This window comes from Rattus rattus, chromosome 5, assembly GCF_011064425.1.
Source record: "Rattus rattus isolate New Zealand chromosome 5, Rrattus_CSIRO_v1, whole genome shotgun sequence".
NCBI lineage: Eukaryota > Metazoa > Chordata > Mammalia > Rodentia > Muridae > Rattus > Rattus rattus.
Window position 1 is genome coordinate 65,310,342 of NC_046158.1, and position 15,930 is coordinate 65,326,271.

General features: G+C 45.1%; 1 protein-coding gene across 1 annotated transcript in view; it reads right to left on the reverse strand.

Moving 5' to 3' along the window:
* Window positions 1-15,930, reverse strand: part of Madd (MAP kinase activating death domain) — a 44,936-nt gene that overhangs the window by 5,204 nt on the left and 23,802 nt on the right. Inside the window, exons 25-33 of the mRNA XM_032903657.1 lie at window positions 13,810-13,912; window positions 12,801-12,863; window positions 12,434-12,554; window positions 12,224-12,329; window positions 10,602-10,712; window positions 3,648-3,755; window positions 701-865; window positions 381-453; window positions 163-269 (exon numbers count right to left, since the gene is read on the reverse strand). Of these exons, the coding sequence (XP_032759548.1) occupies window positions 163-269; window positions 381-453; window positions 701-865; window positions 3,648-3,755; window positions 10,602-10,712; window positions 12,224-12,329; window positions 12,434-12,554; window positions 12,801-12,863; window positions 13,810-13,912 (957 nt within the window). The remainder of the gene's footprint in view (window positions 1-162; window positions 270-380; window positions 454-700; window positions 866-3,647; window positions 3,756-10,601; window positions 10,713-12,223; window positions 12,330-12,433; window positions 12,555-12,800; window positions 12,864-13,809; window positions 13,913-15,930) is intronic.

Sequence of the window (15,930 nt, forward strand, 5' to 3'; positions counted from 1 at the left end):
TGCCCTCCCCTTTGGTTTCTCTCTCGGTCTAGCCATTCACCTCTCTCTCACTTGTCCAAGGCTCTCCCTCTTACTCACTGGGAGAGCACTGAGAGCCTGGAAACTGATCTTATATAGTAAAACACTGGGGCCGGGAGGCCACCTGCTGCTGCTTGTACATACCTGGTTATGCATGAACTTGAGATTGATCCCTTCCAGGGTGACCTGAAGCAAGCCACCCTCTCCAGTCTTCATGTCCTGCACAGGGAACTCACCACCTAGTTCAGGCCCTGTGGTAAAAGCAAAGTGTCAGCTGACTGGTGGCGGGAAGGTCCCACAGCCCCTTTCTAATCGGGTCCCTGTGGTGAGAGGGAGAACACTCTGGGGTGTCTGCTCCTCACCGGGTTTGATGCTTTGTTGCCGGGCAGCCGCACGCTCCATGCTGTCCTTCACACAGTAGTACAGCTCCCGACACTGCAGCACAGGGAGGGGAGGTCCTTGATAGCAGCCCTTCCAGGGTTCCATTTCCCTGCTCTAGTGCTCCCAAAGGCTAAGGTTAATGTCAGGTCTCAGAGCCAGTGCAAGCATTCCAAGTGAGAGTGGGAGGCCAAATCTGGCTTTAGGTGTGGATTTCGGAATTTTAACTTTCCAGTGAGAAATTCAGCACTTAGTCCTAAATGCCTATCCAATCCCCAGCCCAAACTCTCATGACCCCGGGTACCTTCTTGGTATAGAACTTGTTGAGCTGGGTCTCAGAGCCATTTCTACGCCATAAGCACAGGACCTTGGTCTTGGGACAGTAGGTCATGTTGATAAGCTTCTCATACCACCAGCGCTCGTACACTGTCCCGATGTTACTACGTAAGACCACACAGTCGTCACACACCTGCCAACACACACAGCCCTGGTCAGTGCTTCTGGTCTCTGGCAGCTTTTTCCATCCCAGGCCACACTACACAAGTCTCACAGGGAAAAGGTGGCATGACTGACCCTGGGGCAGCCCTGCGGTCAAGTTTTCTGCCCAATACTCAGGGCCCCTCCAGGAAACACAGCTGGACAGACTTTCTGTTAGGAATACTGACAGAAATGGAATCTCGGAAAAGCGCACTGTCCAAATCAGTTAGTGTGCGCCACCTCATAGGTGCTCTCTAGACCAAGGACTTAGAGCGTATCTCCTGCCTCCACTTACAACCATATGGAGAAATCAGCTTTGTTACCAAGGAGGAGGCGAGGCGTGACTGGGGAGAAAACACTGGGGCCAGTACATTTTCTAGTCTAAATACTTTTATTTAGAATTCACTAAATTACTTTATTTGGAATTCACTTTTAAATTCTACTATAAAATGCTTTTATAATTATGCAAGTGACACATGAACAATGGTTATTGTGTAAAAATTACTCAATACAGGATGATAGGCGTTAGGAAGCAAGGTCCTCTTCACATGATTTCCTTGTTCAACAGTTCCCTCCAGACGAACTCACCCATTCTCATAGCTTCAATTACTGGAGTGACGTGTGGCACACTGGTTAGCGGATGGGTCTAGGGCCAGACTGTGTGGGTTGAGATCCTAGCTGTACCATACGTAGCTATGTCATGTTGAGCGGGCTCTTTTGTCAATGTCAACTCATGGCTAAGGAGGGACTCACTGACAGTAATAACTACTAAATGTATTAATATGAGCACTTTGTGTTGTTCCGTTTTTGTTTTTGTTTTTTTTTAATATCTATTTATTTATCATGTATACATCATGCAGCTTTCTGCCTGCATGTGCACCTACAGGCCAGAAGAGGGCATCAGACCTCATTACAGATGGTTGTGAGCCACCATGTGGTTGCTGGGAATTGAACTCAGGACCTCTGGAAGAGCACTCAGTGCTCTTAACCACTGAGCCATCTCTCCAGCCCCCCGTTTTTGTTTTTAAAGATAGTGTCTCACTCTATGTACTCCTGGATGCCCTGGATCTTGTTATGTAGACCAGGCTGGCCTCGAACTCACAGAGATCATCCTGTCTCTGCCTTCTGAATGCAGGGATTAAAGGAGTATCCATCACGCCTGGCACAACATGCATAAACTCTTTAACGTGAATCAGAAGCCAGGTATAGGTGTGGGGATGCAGCTCAACAGCAGGGCGCTGCACACAGAGAGTTCCCAGTTAGCTGCTTTGACGACCTAGGTACGATGCAAAACCATAATACTTAGGGCCAGTGAGATGGCTCGGCAAGAACAGCGCTTGCTAAGCAGGCAAGGAATCTTGATTTTGGGCACCCAAGCCCTCATAAACATGGGACAAAACAGAACCAACTCTACAAAGTTGTTTTCTGATCTCCATACACATGTGGTGGCACATAAAATAAGAGGTATAATTTACATCATTGTTAGCAACATAGTGATGCTCTTTAAATCTTTCTCCACCCAAGCCCTCTCGCCTCTGCTCCTGATCACTCTTGGAAGGTATTCTTGCCAAAATATTGAACCTAAAACCAAGCATCTATGCTGGGCTAATAGTTTACAGAAGAAAGGCAAATGACTGAGAAACAGGGTCAAGGAGATGAGATTGCCAGAAAGTCTAGATGCTAAAGGCAGAAAGTGAATTTCTTCAACAAAATAACTGGCAACAGGGGAACCTATGTAAGGACATGCTCGAGAATTTTAACTATTGAAGCTGGACAAGCGATACCTGCCTTTAACCCCAGTACTTGGAGGCAGAGGCAGACAGATCTATGTGAATTCAAGGCTAGCTTGGTCTATACAGTGGGCTCCAGGCCAGCCATGGCTATGTAAAACTCTGTCTCAAAAACAAAACAAAACAAAACAAAAATGGAAACAGGGCTCCAAGATGGCTCCATGAGTAAAGGGACTTTCTGCCAAGCTGAACACCTGAGTCTGCGTTTGACATCCAGGGTCCATGTGGTGGAAAGGGAAAACCAAGTCCTGTAAGTTGGCCTCTGACCTCCACACACGTGCTGGGATACACATAGAGAGATAAATATACATTTTTTAAAAGAAGGAAAGATAAAGGAAAAAGCCTTTTTATTCCAGTATAGGGAAGTAGGATGGAAATGCTGAATGAAAGGCTAGGTACAGGCCAGTGAGTAGGCAGCCATGCTATGCTGTCATCAACAGACCAGCACGCTCTAGGGCACACAGGAGGTCTCTACTCCCTTCCCACGAGAAAGAGGACATAACAATTTATGTTCACATCATCTGTTGTTTGGTTTCTCTGTGTTGCCTTGACTGTCCTGAAATTGGCTCTGTAGACCAGACTGGCCTCAAATTCTGCCTCCCAGTGCTGGGATTAAAGGTGTGCACCACCACTGCCTGGCTATGGTCACATCTTACTGCTTGCCTACAGTCTCCTGGAGGAGACAAAGGAGACAACGATGCTTGGTGGATGAGAGGATGAGGATAGTAGAAAACAAGGAAGCAGAGGTTAAAATACGCAGCAGCCACCACCCAAACACGTCATGCTATGTTCTCATTCATGGACAATGCAATTATGTCCCACATCCAATACTGAGAAAAAGAAATAAATGGTGAGGATCGCAGTTACCTAGTCATTTGCAATAATAACTTGGTAAATTAATGATAAATAGAAAAAAACCCTAGTGCTGCTCTAGAACCTTCTTGGGTCTCTGCATATTCTTCTGGCTCTCCAACATGAACTCACTTCCATGAAAAAGATATCTCCATTTGTGTCTGTCCCTGCGTGCACAACGAACGTCTGCTTCTTCATGTGCCGGCTGCCACTGGATCGGATGGAGAGATCACGCCCATTCTGAGGAAAAAGAGATGCTTAAAATTTTCAGATGTTGCTCTTGCACACAGATATGGAATTTTAAAAAATGTCTCAGGGAATAGGGATGGGGTGTGGAATTTATTGGGGGGGGGATGGGGAAGGGGGACAACATTTGAAATGTAAATAAAATAATAAAAAAATAAAGTCTCAAAAAAATAAAGTCTCACTTAAGCAATTAAATTTCTAGTACCTTCCTTAGCCCAATCTTTTCATTTGTTTGTTTTGTTTGTTTCTTTGTTTCAAGACAGGGTTTCTCTGTGCAACCGTAGCTGTCCTAGAACTCCCTCTGTAGACCAGGCTGGCCTTGAACTCAGAGATCAGCCTGCCTCTGCCTCTCGAGTGCTGGGATTAAAGGCCTGTGCCACTATGTCCACTGCAGCACCACATTATCTGCTAGCCACTGGCCAAGGGAAAGACCAAGGACTTTTCAAAGAATTTCTGTTTACATGAATTGTGGCTATACTTACTGTTCTTGACGTAGTAATAACATTTTAACAATTTTTAATTAATTTTAAGATAATTAGACCAGGAGGAGATGGGGGCTGTGATCAGGATGCAATAATTTGCTGGTGGCCAAGCTATGGTAAAGAACGCACCTCTTATAGGGTGTATTTCTCCTAATAACAGCAACAGTAAAGAGTGTCAGGGTTTCACTTACAGATCCCTTCAGTGTTTGAGAAAACAGCTGCATTCTTGGGCTGGGCATCGTACCCCATACTCAAGGCAGGAGGATCACAGGTTGGAGGCCAGCCTGAGCTACATTACAAAACACCACTTCAAAAAAGAAAGAAAGGACAATAGAGAGGAAGGAGCTGGCCCTGCTGCTGGCCATGCTGCATGCCTATTTTCTCCAGTACTTGGGAGCTGGGGCCAGAGGATGGGAAATCTAAGATCATTCTTAGTCACATACCAAGTTGAACCATGAAATCTCATTCTCATCAGAAAAAAAATACAATGATGTGTACACCTTAAATACCAACACTTGAGAGAGGCAGCAGCAACAGGTGGATCTCTGTGAGTTTGAGGCCAGCCTGGTCTACATATAAATTCCTGGCCAACCAATGCTATACAGTAAGACCTGTCTCGAAAATAAAATGGAACAAAATAAAATAAAAAGGAGGTTGGCTTTACCAATCCTACAACAGATAGAGGGCTTATATCCAAAATATACAAAGAACTCAAGAAGTTAGACCGCAGAGAGACAAATAACCCTATTAAAAATGGGGTTCAGAACTAAACAAAGAATTCACAGCTGAGGAACGCCGAATGGCTGAGAAACACCTAAGGAAATGTTCAACATCTTTAGTCATAAGGGAAATGCAAATCAAAACAACCCTGAGATTTCACCTCATATCAGTAAGAATGGCTAAGATCAAAAACTCAGGTGACAACAAATGCTGGCAAGGATGGGGAGAATGAGGAACACTCCTCCATTGTTGGTGGGATTGCAGACTGGTACAACCATTCTGGAAATCAGTCTGGAGTTTCCTCAGAAAATTGGACATTGAACTACCTGAGGATCCAGCTATACCTCTCTTGGGCATATACCCAAAAGATGCCCCAACATATAAAAAAGACACGTGCTCACTATGTTCATATAGCAGCCTTATTTATAATAGCCAGAAGCTGGAAAGAACCCAGATGCCCTTCAACAGAGGAATGGATACAGAAAATGTGGTACATCTACACAATGGAATATTACTCAGCTATCAAAAAACAATGCCTTTATGAAATTCATAGACAAAAGATTGGAACTGGAAAATATCATCCTGAGTGAGGTAACCCAATCACAGAAAAACACACATGGTATGCACTCATTGATAAGTGGCTATTAGCCCAAATGCTTGAATTACCCTAGATGCATAGAACACATGAAACTAAGATGGATGATCAAAATGCGAATGCTTCACTCCTTCTTTAAAAAGGGAACAAGAATACCCTTGGCAGGGAATAGAGAGGCAAAGATTAAAACAGATACAGAAGGAACACCCATTCAGAGCCTGCCCCACATGTGGCCCATAAATATACAGCCACCCAATTAGACAATATGGATGAAGCAAAGAAGTGCGGGCCGACAGGAGCCAGATGTAGATCTTCCTGAGAGACACAGCAAGAATACAGCAAATACAGAGGCGAATGCCAGCAGCAAACCACTGAACTGAGAATAGGACCCCCGTTGAAGGAATCAGAGAAAGGACTGGAAGAGCTTGAAGGGGCTCGAGACCCCTTATGAACAACAATGCCAAGCAACCAGAGCTTCCAGGGACTAAGCCACTACCCAAAGACTATACATGGACTGACCCTGGACTCTGACCTCATAGGTAGCAATGAATATCCTAGTAAGAGCACCAGTGGAAGGGGAAGCCCTGGGTCCTGCTAAGACTGAACCCCCAGTGAACATGATTGCTGGGGGGGGGCGGCAATGGGGGAGGATGGGGAGGGAACACCCATAAAGAAGGGGAGGGGAGGGATTAGGGGATGTTTGCCCAGAATACATTTGAAATGTAAATAAGAAATACTCAAGTTAATTAAAAAAAAAAAGGAGGTTGGCAAGATAGCCCAGCAAGAAAAGAACTTGACAGCTTGAGTTAGGTCTCTGGAACCCACACAGTAGGAGAGAACTCTAGCAAAGTGTCCTCTAGCACACATACCCAAAAACAAATAAAAATCCAATTTAAAAACAAGAGCTGCCTTTGTTTAAAGCCTCTCTGTGAGTGTAAGGTCAGCTTGGTTTATATAGCAAGTTCCAGGACAGCTATAATTGAATATAGAGAGATGCTGTCTCTAGAAGGGAGGGAGGGAGGGAGGGAGAAAGGGAGGAGGGAGGAAGGATAGGAGTAAGAGGCTAGAGGGGGTGAGGAACTAAAAGAAAACTGCTACACTCTCCTCCTTATTTCTGTATACACGCTATTGAATGTGTGGCCTTGGCTAAGGAACAGAGAAAATGTGACCTCACAGGTAGGAACTGGAAACGGGGAGACTTCTAAAGGCCTTTCCAGATAAGCAGGTCTCCATACTCTACTGACCTAGAACTTGCTTTCTAGACCTCCAGGCTGGCCTCAAGCTCGCTACAACGCTCCTCTGCCCCCCTCCCCCCCAGCACTGGGATTAGCAGCATTACTACAGCAGCTACGATGTGCATTTGAAAGCCCAGCCATGGACAGTTCATACAGTTACAGTAAAGCCCGCCTGGCTCCTCTAACCTGGAGTAGGAAATTTACCCTTATTTGTAATATCACACAGTATATTAAAAAGACACTAACCAAATGTTAGTCCTTCAGTATATCTTATTTTAAAAAATCATACTCATTACATCATCAATCTCATTAGAAAAGCCTTAAAATCCTGGAAAACTGGCCAGACATGGTGATGTATACCTTTAATCCCACCACTTGTGTGGCAAAAGTAGGTGGATCTCTGTGAGTCTGAGGCTAGCCTGGCTTATATAGTGAGTTCCAGGCCAATCAGGACTATGTAGTAAGACTCTGTCTTTAAAAAACAAAACCAAAAAACAAACTAAAAAAAACCTCCAAAATTCTCATTTTCACACTTAAAAATTTGGCAGCCAATATTATCAACGTCCTACCTTAAAAGAACTGGCTCATGGCTCACAGAATCAACTATTGGGAATGCAAGTGGTTCACAGAAATCAGGAGCCTGTATAGGTCTAACCTAGGACTTCTGAATATATACTACGGTTGTATAGCTTGGTGTTCTTCTTGTTTTCCTAACAGTGGCAGTGGGGGCCGTCCCTGGCTTCTCTGCCTGCCTTTGGAACCCTTTTCCTCCTGCTTGGTGGCCTCATCCAGCCTTGGTGAGACGGTATGTGCCTTGTTATGCTGTGTTTGGTTGATGCCCCTGGGAGGACTACTCTTTTCTGAGGGAAGGCAGCAGGGTGGGTCTGGGGGAAGGGAGAGGTCAGGGGGAGGAAATGGGGGACAGGAGGGAGGGGAAACTACAGTTGAGATGTAATATAGGAGAGAAGAATAAATTTTTAAAAATAGAGAATTGGTTAACTGTTTTGTTTTTTAAAAAGTGTCTGCCAACTCAACCTAATAGGCATAGGGAAAATGGTGTTTCGTGAACACAGCTAATATTTCACTTATCACAGGCTGCTTTTCCTCACAGCAATCACTGGGTTTGCAGCAGAAATGCTTTATGTATAATTGCCATTTTATTTCAGGAAATATTAAAAAGGCATCAAAGCAATGATTAAAATGTAATAAAAGTGATGTGTTTCACTGTTTCATCAAGAACATTCATAAGTGAAACTGGCTTTTTAATTTTCATTTTATATACATGAGTATTTTGCCTAAATGTACATCTGTACACATATGTGTGCCTGGTGCTCACACAGGCCAGTGATAGGCACTGGATCCCCTGGAACTGGAGTTACTGATGGTTGTGAGCCACCGTGTAGGTGATGGGAACCAAGCCCAGGGCCTCGCAAGAGCAGTGTGTGCTCTTAACCACTGAGCCATCTCTCCAGTCCTGAAATTGGTAGGGGTTTGTTTGTTTGTTTGTTTGTTTATTTTGAGACAGGTTTTCTTGGTATAACAGCCCTGGCTGGCCTGGAACTTGATCTGTAGATCAGGCTGGCCTCAAACTCAGAGATCTTTCTGCTTCTCCCTCCTGAGTACTGGGGTTAAAGGCAAGCACCAACATGCCCAGAAAACCAGCAGTTTTTTAAAATAATTTTTTAGACAGTCTTACAATATAAGCCAGGCTGTCCTTAAGCTTGTGATCCTCATGTTATTAAGATGCATTTTAAAAAGTCAGTTTCAGGGGCTGGAGAGATGGCTCAGTGGTTAAGAGCACTGACTGCTCCTCCAGAGGTCCTGAGTTCAAATCATAGCAACCACATGGTGGCTCACAACCATCTGTCATGGGAACCGATGCCCTCTTCTGTGTCTGAAGACAGCTACAGTGTACTCATACATGTAAAATGAATAAGTAATTCTTTTTTTAAAAGTCAGTTTCAGGGTCCATAGAGATAGCTCAGCAGTTAGGGGCACTTGCTTTTCTTCCAGGGGACCTGGGATTTGAGTCCCATCTCCCACAGAGTGGTTACCAAGGAGCTGTAACTCCAATTTCAGGGGATCCAGCTCACTCTTCTGTACTCTGTAGGCACCAGGCACACATGTGGTGTGTGTGTATGTATGTATGTATGTATGTATGTATGTATGTATGTATGTACACACACACATACACAGACAAACAAATACACATAAAATAATAAAATTTTTAAAAATTGCAAGACCTAGTTTTAGGCTAAAATAAATAAATTCTAAGTAATAGGATCACTGTGTGCCTCATCACATTCAGCATGAAACTGCTAGGTTTTTAATTTTAATTTTTTAAAACTTATTTTGTAATTTTATATATGAGTATTTATGTTCAGAGTGTGCATGTCTGGTGCTCTCAGAGGTCAGAAGAGGGCATCGGATCCCCTAGATACAGATGGTTGTGAGCCACCATGTGGGTGCTAGGACTCAAACCCAGGCTCTCTGGAAGAGCAACAAGTGCTCCTAACCACTGACCCAACTCTTTAGTCCTCAAATTATATTTTATTTACTTATTTGTTCATTTGTTCATTTTGCGAGTGTGGCTGGGTGGGTCGTGGTCTGTGTGTGGGCATGCATGTGTCGTGAAGATCATGTGCAGTCAGAGGCCGGCTTACAGGAGTCAGCTTCCTCTTTCTACCAGTGGGTCCCAGGGATCACACTCAGGTGGTCAGGTTTGGCAGCAAGTGCCTTTCCTACTGACCACCTTACCAAAGACTGTCTTCTTTTTCTTCTTCTTTTCCCTGAGACAAGGTTTCTCTGTGCAGCCCTGGCTATGTCCTGGAACTTGCTGTGAATTCACAGAGATCCACCTGCCTCTGCCTCCCAAGTGCTGAGATTAAAGGCATGTGCCACCATTCCCAGCTTACAGAACTATCTTTTAAAGAACAGAATGCATGGAGGAGAGGGTGGGGCTCACGTGGTTTAGTGTCATGATAGTAATATGCCACAGTCTACTCAGGACTGCTTTTACAGCTTGGGTACAAATATTGATCAGTTATAAAAGACATTTTAGTTAGGCATTGGTGCACACACCTTTAATCCCAGCAATCAGAAAGCAGAGGCAGATAGATCTCTGTGTGTTTGAGGCCAGCCTGGTCTACAGAATGAGTTCCAAAACACCAGGGCTGTTACACAGAGAAACCCTGTCTCAAAAGAAAAAAAGAAAAAAAAGAAAGAAAGGAGGAAGGGAGGGAGGGAAGGAAAGAAAGGAAAAGAAAAGAAAAAAGGGGCTGGAAAGATGGCTTAGTGGTTAAGAGCACTGAGTGCTCTTCCAGAGGTCCTGAGTTCAAATCCCAGCAACCACATGGTGGCTCACAACCATCTGTAATGAGATCTGATGCCCTTTTCTGGTGTGTCTGAAGACAGCTACAGTGTACTTAATAAATAAATAAATAAATCTTTAAAAAAAGAAAAGAAAAAAGGCATTTAGTGTGATGAGAACAGATTTCATCTCGTGGATCCCCAGCGGTCTGCAGACCTCACATGGAAACAGCTGGAGTACTGAGAGTCCCAACACTGAACAGAAGGGCTAAAACCTCACCTGGACTACTGCCCCATTCTCTAAACTACCAACTACTAACTACACATCTCTAAACTACTAACTACTAACCACTCATTCTGTAAACCACTGCCCCATTCTCTAAACTAGCAATTAACCAGGCTGCATAGCAACATGGCCATGGTTCCTCGTGGAAGCTCTGTATAGGGAGGGATGACACGCAGAATGAAGGAAGCCCAAGGGATGGTCTGGTGTGCTCACCAGGTTGGTCAGCTGATCGAGCACCTCATTGATTTGTTGACTGTACACCAGCCCAACGTGGGACTTTCCCATTAGGCGCCGTACTTTCTTCCTGATGTCGTTCTTGTTCACCTGTAAAGCCAAGCCAGGAGTCTTCATAAAGGATCTGCTCTCTTCCCAATGGAGGCAGACACAAGAAAACGTCCAAGTTTCCACTTACCTGAGAGAAATGGAATTCTGAAAGACTATATGACTAACTATGGCAGAACACTTTAACTGTGTATTCTGCCCACATGCTGGGGAGAAAAGCATTGTCTTGCCTCTAGCTAGCTTCTACAGAAAAGTGGCTCCCAGAGAGCTGGGTATCAAGGAGATGCCTCCTCCTGTTCTTCGCCAATACCATAGTATCCTCCCAAAAGGACTTCCTAGAGTATGATTTAGAAACAGTAACACGGGTACTGCAACAGTGGGACTCTGGTACCTGAGACACCTTGCAGATAAGCACCACCATCTACCCTGACCACAGGGAAATGGAATTCAAGCACAGAGAGGGAAAAGCTTACAATACAGGGAATGCTGACTAGCTTTTGTCAACTTGACAGAAGGCAGAGTTACCGGGAAGGACTCTCAATTGGGAAAATTCCTTTATAAGACTGGCCTGCAGGTTAAGCCTATGAGTTTTTTTTTTTTTTGTTTTTTTTTTTTTTTTTTTTTTGGTTCTTTTTTCGAGCTGGGGACCAACCCAGGGCCTTGTGCTTCCTAGGCAAGCGCTCTACCACTGAGCTAAATCCCCAACCCCATGAGTTGTTTTTTGATTAATGATTGATGTGAGAGCCCAGCCACTCACTGTGGGCAGTCCCTCCCTTCGCAGGTTGGTGTAGAGGTCTATAAGGACGCAGCCTGAGCAAGCCGATAAGCGGCGCTCATCCATGGTCTTTGCATCTGTTCCTGCTTCCAGGTTCCCCTGACGATGGACTGTCACCAGTTAGCCAAGGAGCCCTTCTATCCCCGTGTTGCTTTTGGCCATAATGCTTATAACAGCAACAGAAACCTAACTCATCAATCAATCAATCAAGTCAAAAGGCTCACAGAACTGTAACTACATTTGAGCAACTGATCCCTTCCCATTTAAAAGCTAGGGAGAACTCAAGGAGGCTCATTCCCAGAATAATTCTCTGCCACCACCAGTCCAAAACCACATTTCTCTTTCAGAGAACTCTTGATAACGGCGATACACTTCTCCATAGCTGTCAACTGAGAGCTGATGCTGAAAAATAAATTCTGAGCACCTGAAGGTTTTAGAATATTTTACTGAAAAAGAAAAGTTTAAATCAGTTGTATTCTCTGGAGAGCTCTAGCGTAACCTAAAACAACTTAGCAAAGGCAATACATAAAATTTAAGGTAAACGAGTAACAAGTGATAACCAATTACCTTATAACATCATTAACAAAACAGCCTGGCGGCCTCAGTGAAAGGAATAGTGTGTAAGCCGCCATAGGTGCCTTGGACTTTCAGGTCAGGATGAGGACCCCAGTCAGATACTTTGACAGCTTCCAAACTACTCCAAAATTTAGGCAATAGACCTATTTATTCTTGCCCTTCCAGCAGCAGTAACAGCTGGACATAAACAGTATCAGTTTACCTTCATCAGGAGCATATAGGATATGAGGTTGTGTAAGAGTGTGGCCAGTAAGCGATCTTCATCATCCTCCAGGCGCTTCCGGTCATGCTCTCCTAGGGACAGGTACCTAAGCAGAAGCCCAGGCACAAGTTAGTCCTCAGGTGGGAGACCACAAGACCACGTGGGAGGAACTGAGTAGCCACATTGCCAGGAGTCTGTTAAGTCTCATACCTGTCGATCATTTCCTGAGGGCCCTGGTCCATACCCATTCCTTCTCTTTCCAACATCACAGCATCTAGGAACGCATCTTCCCAGAACTGCATTTGGTCCCATAAAGTAGACCGCTCTTTGCCTGTGTGGAACAAGGTTGTTTCTTGGGTGGGGGGCATGGCTTGTTTAATATTTAGCAAATGTAGCTGCTAAATAAAAAGAAAGCCAGCCCCAGATAAAACAAGGCCATTTCAAATCCCAGAGCAAAGGACACTGGAACTTTCTCCCAGATCTGACATTTTTGCCTCCAACCCCAGAGGCCTCTAAGTGAGACCTTGCCCCTCCCGAGCAGGAGGGGTGAACACATCACACAAAGAAAAGCAGTTACTTATAGAAAAGGTCTCCATAGCAGCATCCTCTAACTGGTCCCACATGGATCCTTTGTCCCTTCCTGCCAATTTGTGAGCAGGGAGGAACGTGGTAGCAAGAGGGAAGAAAGGAGACAGAAAGGCACAGCCTGGTGAGTAACACCCAAGCCCAGCTTCATCTGATTTTTAGCCCTGGCCTATCCCACAGGCCCCTTGGTTCAGATTTTAAAATGCTATCTGGACCGCTGAGATGCCTCGGTGGGCAAAGGTGCGTGCAGTCAAGCCTGCTGGTGACTTCAGTCCTGGAGCCCACATGGTAGGAGGGAGGAGAGAACCAACTTCTAAAGTCCCGTGACCTCCAAGTGTGTGCGTAGCATGCACCCCTGTCCCCACTGAATAAATGAATATTAAAAGGAAGTTCAAGGCCTGGAGGGATGGCTCAGCAGTTAAGAGCACTGATTGTTCTTTCAGAGGTCCTGAGTTCAATTCTCAGCAACCACATGGTGGCTCACAACCCTCTGTAATCAGAACTGATGCCCTCTTCTGGTGTGTCTGAAGACAGCTACAGTGTACTCATACATAAAATAAATAAATCTTTAAAAAAAACACATATATTAAAAACAAAGATAATGGTTTAACTTGATGTTTTAAAGAAAAAGAAGTTTAAAATGCTCTCTGATGTCAAAATTGAGATTAGTAAAAGGCAAGCAGCAGCCGTTCAGTGCCACCCTCTCCTATGGCCACCCTCTCCTATGGCCACCCTCTCCCATGGCCACCCTCTCCCATGGCCACCCTCTCCCATGGCCACCCTCTCCCATGGCCACCCTCTCCCATGGCCACCCTCTCCCATGGCCACCCTCTCCCATGGCCACCCTCTCCCATGGCCACCCTCTCCCATGGCCACCCTCTCCCATGGCCACCCTCTCCCATGGCCACCCTCTCCCATGGCCACCCTCTCCCATGGCCACCCTCTCCCATGGCTGAGCCCAGCTTCTTCCCACTAAGGGGCCTTGCCAGTCTATTTCTTACCTAGTAGTCCCTCATAGAGATAGACTCGCTGGCTTACGTCTTCGGAAGAGCGAACTGGACTACTAGCTGGCTTCTCCTTTGGCTTCAAGCTATGGGCTTTACCCTAGAAAGATAAGATGGTAGGTCTGATGCCAGAGGGATCACAGGGATTCTACCAACAGGGATGAAGTTAAACCAGGCACCTCGGGGAAAGGCTCATCCACTAAGTAGACATCATCCATTAACAAAATAATTTTCCCTGCTTCTGCTTCTACTATGCTTGGCCCAAAGTCAATCTGATAGCCCTGTTTGCTGTTATTGCTTCCTAAAGCAAGAAATGAAGCCTTTGTTCTGGCCCACCTTTATTCTTTAGTCTCTCTAATGCTTTCTCTTAAAGGTGGGCATGCCTCTAATTCCAGTTTGTTGGAGGTTGAGAAAGGAGAATCAGCAGTTCAAGGGCAGCCCTAGCTCTATAACGAGTTTGAGGCCAGCCTGGTCTCACACCCTTACCCCACAGAACAAGGTAAAGGTTTTGTAGTGACTCGACACAAAAGAAAGAGCAGAGCCTGAAGTCAGCTGGCCATGGTTCAGATCCCTACTTTTTATTAATTTTGTAGTTGCTGAGGATCGTTTCCCTTGTCTATAAAAGGAACATTGTACCATCTACCCACAGAACTGGAGAAATGACTAAGTTAATTGATCATTTATGTATTTAATGTGTGTGCATGATCACATGTGGGTGCAAGTGTCTGTATGTGTGAGGACCCAACAAGATATCAGGAGTCTTCCGACATTATCTTCTACATCACACACACACAAACCAAACAAGAAATTTAGTAACCTTTCTCACCTCAACCGTGTGGTAAAAGAGGAGCCAGGAAAGGCAGCACATTGTGACCAGCATCTTGTAAGAATGACACTAATATTTGTTTAACATCCAAAATCAAGCACAACAGAAGGATTTTTAAAAAGGTTTCAAAAGACTTTTTTTTATGAGTACACTACACTGTCGCTGTCTTCAGACACACCAGAAGAGGGCATTGGATCCCATTACAGATGGTTGTGAGCCACCATGTGGTTGCTGGGAATTGAACTCAGGACCTCTGGAAGAGCAGTCCATGCTCTTTTTTTTTTTTTTTTTGATTTTTTTTTTCGGAGCTGGGGACCGAACCCAGGGCCTTGCGCTTCCTAGGCAAGCGCTCTACCACTGAGCTAAATCCCCAACCCCAAGCAGTCCATGCTCTTAATGGCTGAACCATCTCTCCAGCCCTCAGAAGACTTTTTAAACTAACATTTATTTACTTTGTACATGCATCCTGGGGGTTATGTGTGGGTTGTGATTATGCATTCACGTGTAGGCCAGAAAACACCTTTTAGGAGTTAGTTTTCTCCTTCGACCATGTAGTTCCAAGGATCGAACTCAAGCTGTCAAAGTTTGAAGACAAGAGCCTTATCTGCTGGGACATCTTCCTGGGCCCCACCCCTTTTGACAAAGTCTTACCATGTTGCAAGCTGGCCTCAAACTTAACATCCTTCTACCTCGGCCCCTGAGAAGGATTACAGGCCTGAGCCACTGCACCTAGCTGGAAGGATTTCTTAAATACTCTTATTAAAATAGTCTGTGTAGACTCAGAATGAGTCAGGCCCCTAACTTGAGCGGCCCTGCTAATTCTTAACTCTATCTCAGCCTCCACTGGCTCTACTGGGAGCAGACATACAGAAGGAGGAAGGACCTAGAGACAGATTAGCACTGGTAGTAAAAATGACCTCATTTGAATCCTGTCTTCCACTGTCCTGTCTAGACAAAAGGACTGAAAGGCTGTTGTGGAAAAGACCCACAGTCCTCTTAACAAAGCAGCACATGGATCAAAGCAGATAACTCTGTCTAAAGAAACAGGCGTAAGCTGCAAAGCAGAGGGGCGAGATAAGAGCTCAGTGATTCACTTCGTTTGGGTGTAGTGGTTCGTACCTGTAATCCCAGCACTTGAGACTAAACACAAGGGTCACAAGCTTGAGAGCAGCCTGGGTTACACAGTGAGACTGTCTCAAAAAAAAGGGGAGGAGAAGGGAGGGAGGAGGGGAGGGAGGGAGGGAGGGAGGGAGGGAGGAGGAAGGAAGGGAAGAAGGAGGGAGGGAAGGAGG